At 48.7% G+C, this 7196-nt stretch overlaps 1 protein-coding gene across 1 annotated transcript; it reads right to left on the bottom strand.

Annotated features, from left to right (window-relative positions):
* Positions 1 to 1521: 1521 nt before the first annotated feature.
* On the bottom strand, positions 1522 to 5776 carry CCR10 (C-C motif chemokine receptor 10). The gene is made up of 2 exons (XM_033168810.1): positions 5747 to 5776; positions 1522 to 2622 (listed from the first exon to the last, which is right to left on the bottom strand). Exons 1-2 carry the CDS (start codon positions 5774 to 5776, stop codon positions 1555 to 1557), a joined length of 1098 nt encoding a protein of 365 aa, XP_033024701.1. The 3' UTR covers positions 1522 to 1554.
* Between the last annotated feature and the right edge of the window lie 1420 nt (positions 5777 to 7196).

The raw sequence follows: 7196 nt of genomic DNA on the forward strand, positions 1-7196 counted from the left end.
TGGCGGTTGGACTAGATGTCCTCAAGAACGCTTCCAACTCCAAAATTCTGTGATTTATTCTGTGTCCATATGCTCTGAGACTAAAGGTTTAGCTGTACCCCCAGACACTTTTCAAGAATTCTTTCTTCTTATTTGGGTTTAATTTGGAAAGTTTCCTTGCTTTGGTGAGATGAGCTGATCTCTCCCTCTAGTGCCACAGGCTCATTCCCCAAATTGCGACACCCCAAACTCTTCAGAGCTTGCGTTGCTCTGGCAGGGAGCTTGGGTTGGTTTTTGTTTTTGTTTTGCATTATTAAAAAAAATAATTATTCATTGTTTTTGAAAGCTGACATGTGAAGTCATCAAGCACAAGGAAAGAAAGATTAAACAGCAAATACCTGGGTTATATATGGCAAAGAACAAGAACATTCAATCTAAAATGTCCTTTTTCTATAAACTTTTTAATATCTACAGTTCCACATGAAACAATAATTGCCCTGAATAGAGATGTATTTCCCGATATATATATATTTTAAAAAATACCCAATTACAAGACATTTGTGCTGACAGTAAACACAAAACAAAAGTAATGTATTGAAGCATTTAATGTGCCTTTTTAAATCAGGGTACAGTAGATGAGATATTGTCTGTATCAAAACAAGCGCTGTATAACTACCGTTTAATGGATAAAATGGATAAAAGCCCACCATCCGAATAATGACTATTAACAGTGCAGGTATGAAAAAAATTGTTTCAATTTAAAAAATTCAATTCAATTTAAAATATAAAGCAAAAATACAAAGCAAACTATGGCAAGTTCTTAAAGAAATGGGAGTGCCGGATCACCTCATCTGTCTCCTGAGAAATCTCTATGCGGGACAAGAAGCTACAGTTAGAACTGGATATGGAAAAACTGATTGGTTCAAAATTGGGAAAGGAGTACGACAAGGCTGTATATTGTCTCCCTGCTTATTTAATTTATATGCAGAATTCATCCTGCGAAAGGCTGGACTGGGTGAATCCCAAGCCGCAATTAAGATTGCCGGAAGAAATATCAACAGCCTCAGATATCCTGATGACACAACCTTGATGGCAGAAAGTGAGGAGGAATTAAAGAACCTTTTAATGAGGGTGAAAGAGGAGAGTGCAAAATATGGTCTGAAGCTCAACATCAAAAAAAAAAAAAAAAACAACCTAGAGATTTCTCAGGAGATGGATGAGGTGATCAGGCACTCCCATTTCTTTAAGAACTTGCCATAGTTTGCTGTGGTCGACATAGTCAAAGGCTTTTGCGTAGTCAATGAAGCAGAAGTAAACGTTTTTTCTGGAACTCTCTAGCTTTCTCCATAATCCAGCGCATGTTTGCAATTTGGTCTCTAGTTCCTCTGCCCCTCCGAGATCCAGCTTGCACTTCTGGGAGTTCTCGGTCCACATATTGCTTAATTACTTAATTACTAAGAGTGAAATTAAGAAAGACACAGCATCATCCTAAAGAAAGGCTTTATTGCCCAAAAAATGCAGGAAATGGGTGTGTGGTGTTTGCATGCATGTGGGTGGCACTCGAATGCTGCTCTTTCACGGTGCCACTCCTGAGATTCCTTCCAGATGGGTGGTGAACGATGCTTGCCGCCTGAAGCCGCCCAGGTTCTCACCGCAGCACGCCCATTGCCTCAGGCAGCCCAAATCCCGGCTCAGCCGTTGCAGGTCCTTACGGAACCGCATGCCCAGGAAAGTGTGGAGCACAGGGTTCAGACAGCAGCGGGCAAAGGCCAAGGCACTAGTGATGAGGAGGGCCAAGTCCCGGCGGAGGATGACTTTGCAGCTCGACGCCTGGTGTCCCATCAAATCGGCCGTGTCCAGTGTGGTGAGCAGCGCATAGGGCAACTGCAAAGCCAGGAAGACCAAGACCAGGGCCAAAATCAAGCGCAGGGCCTTGAGATTCTGGGCACACGGGGAGGCCAGGAGAGCGCGGGCGATCGCTGTGTAGCAGGCCGCCATGACTGCGAACGGGAGCACAAAACCCAAGGCCACTTGGGCCAGGCTGATGGCCGCTGTGACGTCCGCCACCCTGCAGAAGTGAACGCCCCCATAGTCCTCAACGCGGGCGTACAAGAAGTGGGGCAGTGCCAGAGCCGCGGACAGCAGCCACACCAGCCCTGAGCAAAGCCGACCCCAGCAGGTGGCGGACGAGTGGAGGCGATGGGCGACGGGTGCCCCCACGATGGCCACGTAGCGGTCCACGGTTAGGCCCATGAGGGACAGGAAGCCGCTGTAGAAATTGAGGGCGTGGAGGCCCTGCAAGGCCTGGCACGTGCCGGTGGCCGGGCTCCAGCTGCCCACCATCCCAGCCACGCCCACGGGCAGCGTCAGGAGCAGCAGCAAGTCGGAGACGGCCAAGTGCAGGAGCAGGACGTCGCCGAGGGACTGGGCCGTGTGATAGCGGGTGCGCACCAGCAGCAGGACCCCGTTGCCGAGGACGCCCAGCACACAAAACAGGACAGCCATGACGGGGAGGTAGATGTGAGCCACAGCACGGAGGGCCTTCTTTTCGCACAGCTCAGGCAGGTCTGGCGGCGATGCATTGTATTCCCACGGGTACCACTCGGTGGTGACCGCCGGCTCATTCATCCAAGGGAACGGCTCCTGCAAAGCAGAGGGGCAGTGCTTATTGTTATTATCATGCTTTATTATTATTATTACAGTGGTGCCCCACTAGACGAATGCCTTGCTAGACGAAAAACTCGCTAGACGAACGGCATTCGCTAGCGGAAGGCTGCCCCGCAAGACGAAAAAGTCAATGGGGCTGCCTCGCAAGACGGAAAAAAAATTTCGGCGCGGAAACCTCCGCGCTGCATTGCCGCTTCGCTAGACGAAAAATTCGCTCTACGAAGACACTCATAGAACGAATTATTTTCATCTAGCGGGGCACCACTGTATTATTATTATTATTATTATTATTATTATTATTATTATTATTGTATTGGCCTGAATATAAGCTTCACTTTTTTCCCAAATTCCGACCATTAAAAGTTAAAATGTGGCTTATATTTGAAGGGGCAAGAGAATCATGAATGTAATATTATGGAGAATAATATTCATCCTTTTTTATGTGTAACTGTTTTTATATTCACTTATACCCCAATAGAAGATTTTCATGCATAGTAATCATTAATGGGTAGCTATACTCCGGTAATCAATAGGAAATAGCTATGCTGTCTTTGATCTATAATTGAGAAAGAGTTTCTGTGTCTGTTAATTAATAGGATGCAGCGAGTCTGCCGGCATGGGTGGTGGGGCTACTATCCCTCTCCTCCCCACTGCCTATCAACAACAGCCTTTTCCAAAGTAATTCTGGTATGTTTGTGCTGATGATGATTATTTCACTATTTAATAAATTAATACGTCACCTGCCATCCAAGGATCACTGTCAGGGAACTATCCCCGACTCAGCGCAGAGCGGTGCAAGGCATAGCTGTCAAGTTTCGGAATTGAAAATAAGGGATCAGCACCCTCACCTGTCCCGGGGACAGTCTACGGTTCTCAGGGATAGTCCACGCCGCGGTAATCCCCCCCAGGCTACAAATTAATTTACACCAGGATAGAGTTCCCAAGAAAGAGAAATCAGGGCAGAGAAAAGAAAGCACTTAATTCACGCAGCACACGGTTAACCTCTGGAACTCCCTGCCACAGGGAGCAGCGATGGCCACCAACTTGGATGGCTTTAGAAAAGGATTAGGCAAATTCATGCAGGAGGAGAGGACCACTGATGGCTTCTGGCCAGGTTGGCTCTGCTCTGCCTCCAGTTCGGGGCAGCAATGCTGAATCTGAGCACTTGTTGCCGAGAAACATTCGTCTATTTTATCTTCTTCTTTATATATCTGTCTGTCTGTCTGTTTGTTATTAGGTATTTATATTCCACCTTTTTCTCCAAGGAGCTCTCTAGTCCTAGTCCTCATTTAATCCCCACAACAGTCCTGTGAGGTAGGCAGGCAGGCAGGCAGGGCTGAGAAAGGCAGGGACCCAAGGAGGCCCCAGACTGCAACTCTCCTTCCCGGAATTAAGGGAAATTTAAGGGATATCAACAATAAGGGATAGCAGCCAGAAACGGCTTGGAATAAGGGAGTTTCCTGCAAAAAAGGGAGACTTGACAGCTATGGTGCAAGGGCTCTCAGGATGTTACAGAGAGCCCCTGTCCCACCTTGCCAGAAGCACCTCCTCTGGCAGCGGGAAGAGTGGTGAGGCATCCAGTGAGGAGGGGGAGGTCTCTCAGGGGGAAAGGAGCCGAGGCTCTGGGGATGCACGAGAGACCCAGCACTCACACAGTTCAGAGGGCGATACAGGGCCGGGGTGTGCAACTTCTGTCGCCCCAAAGGCGTCATGGGGTGAAACGAAAAGATGGGAGGTGGTGTTTTCGTATCCCTAAGTTCTTTTGTTGGGGTCAGAACTGGAAGGGACCATTCCCGGATTTTGACACCGCTTGATACAGACATGAACTTTTTAGCTCTGCACTGTACATAGTTTGCACAATAAAAAAACCTTAAAGGAAACCACGGAGTTCTGGCTGCTTACTCGTGAGCAGCTAACTGAGAACTCTACAATCACACAGCAGTTCGCAATACAGAAACACAAAAATGCACACTATAGTTACAAACAAAAATTGTCACCCACCCAAGTATTATGGTGGCTGGAAGGATTTAAAAGTATAAACTGGTGGGGTTAATCTAGATTAGTCTTGCGCTCTTTTGAAGGTGAGGCCCTTGGGATTCCATAGGAACATACAGTCATACCTCGTGTTGCGTACGTTCAAGTTTCGCACCTCCGTGACCCGGAAGTCCTCCACGGAGTGCGTGCGACACGCGGGTGTGCACAGGTGCGCAGAAGCGTTCTGCGCACTTTGTGCATGCGCAGAAGTGCAAAAACCCACAAACGTCCGGGTTTTTTCTCCCCCCCCTTTTTTTTGTTCGTTCGCGTTATGTATGCCCGGGTTACGTGGCGCGACCCAGAATGGATTGCGTATGTAACACGGGGTACCACTGTAATAGGTAAAGGTAAAAGGTAAAGGACCCCTGGACGGTTAAATCCAGTCAAAGGCGACTATGGGGTGCGGTGCTGTTCTCGGTTTCAGGCCGAGGGAGCCGGTGTTTGTCCACAGACAGCTTTCTGGGTCTTGCGGCCAGCATGACTAAACCACTTCTGGCGCAACGGAACACCATGATGGAAACCAGAGTGCACGGAAACGCCGTTTACCTTCCTGCCGGAGCGGTACCTATTTATCTACTTGCACTGGCGTGGCAGGAGCTGGGACACAGCAACGGGAGCTCACCCCGTTGCGGGGATTCGAACCGCCGACCTTCTGATCGGCAAGCCCAAGAGGCTCATTGGTTTAGACCACAACGCCACCCACGTCCCTACTTTATTCAAGGCAATGGTCCATCTAGTCTGGCATCCTGTTCTCACAGTGGCAAAACCAGATGCCTGTGGGAAACCAGCGAGCAGGATTCGAACACAAGACCACCGTCCCTTCCCGTGGCTTCCAGCAACTGGTATTCGAAAGCATCACTGCCTCCAGTAGTGGAGGCAGAGTGTAGCCATCACGGCTAGGAGCCAGTTTGTCTAATCCTCTTCCGGCGTTCAGTTTCATTGGACATCCACGGGTTCCAGGGTTGCGAGAGAGGGAGGAAAACATTTCTCTACCCACCACCATCTACATGCCACTCATGTAGTGTATACCCCAGTCGCTCTTGAGAGTAAGCCCTCTCCCGCTTACCTCAACTTCAGCGTGCTCTTTGCCCTCCATCGTGTTGCAGTCACATCCTTGAAGGCTGGCTCGGTTTTATTTTATACGCCGGCTGCTCTGCCGAGCGATTTTTGTGGCTGATTCTGAAAGGGCTCACCCCCCTCCTTGATACTGAGATAAACACACTAAGAATAAGCGCTGCATAAACCACAGCTAAACCGAGCAAGCCTGGGCTTACTTTGCAGATACAACATGGTGCATGCGATGGAGATAATTTGCAAAAGTGTTGTGAATCCCACATGGTTTAAATGTTGGGGTTCCCCCCCCCCCCACACACCTATTTAGGGCGTGCTTGTAAGTAAAGTTATGAAATTTGTTCGAGTGTTTGTGGGTGCAGAATGATGGGGCAGAATTTCCCTCTCCTCAGGGCCGATTAATGAAAGTGTGATGTTGTATATTAGACACAACTTCAAACCCATCACATTGTCTCTCTTTCCAGTGAACGATAAGGCCAATGGCCCATTTAGTCTGGCATCCTGTTGTCACAGGGCGGCGCTGTGGGTTCGAATCCCTGCGACAGGGTGAGCTCTCGTTGCTCTGTCCCAGCTCCTGCCCACCTAGCAGTTCGAAAGCACACCAGTGCAAGTAGATAAATAGGTACCGCTCCGGCGGGAAGGTAAACGGCCTTTCCGTGCGCTGCTCTGGTTTGCCAGAAGCGGCTTAGTCATGCTGGCCACATGACCTGGAAGTTGTACGCCGGCTACCTCGGCCAATAAAGCGAGATGAGCACTGCAACCCCAGAGTTGTCCATGACTGGACCTATTGGTCAGGGGTTCCTTCACCTTTACCTGTTGTCACAGTGGCTGACCTGTGAGAAGCCCAAAAGCAGGATGTGAGCGCAAGGGCACTATCCTCTCCAGCGATTTTCAGCAACTGTCATTCAGAAGCAATGCTGCTTCTCACTATGAGTGGTAAGAGGAATGTGTGTGGATTGAACATTTATGCTCCCTGTTCTCACCCACCATAGAGCTATGGGGCTTGGCGCGGCAGGAAGGAGGGGCTAAGGCAGGGGGCCGAACACGCCCCCCTGCAAGCGCGGGGACGGCTCCCGCTCACAACTCCTCCCCTCTGCAATGAGGAGAGGTCTTCTGGTGTTGTTGTTGTTTTACAAACATTATTTTAAACATTTTTTTTCAAGTTCATTGTATATCCTTTCCCAACAAAATACGTTCTCAATGAGCTTCAAACAGCACTTGTAAACCTTTTGTTTCAAGCTGTCTGGAGCTGCGAACCACAGCATTTTTATTCAGGGACTGCAATACTTGTTCCTACTGGTTCCCATTTGCCTAATGTTGACCTCCTAATTCTGGGTGCTTATTCCTCAGCTAAACCCTGACACCAGAGCAAAACAAAGAAAGAGGATCACGGAGGTGAGGAACTGTCCCATATTTTCCCTATGTGGGGCAGATGTAAATCCTAT

The sequence above is a fragment of the Lacerta agilis genome, chromosome 14 (assembly GCF_009819535.1).
Source record: "Lacerta agilis isolate rLacAgi1 chromosome 14, rLacAgi1.pri, whole genome shotgun sequence".
Taxonomy (NCBI): domain Eukaryota; kingdom Metazoa; phylum Chordata; class Lepidosauria; order Squamata; family Lacertidae; genus Lacerta; species Lacerta agilis.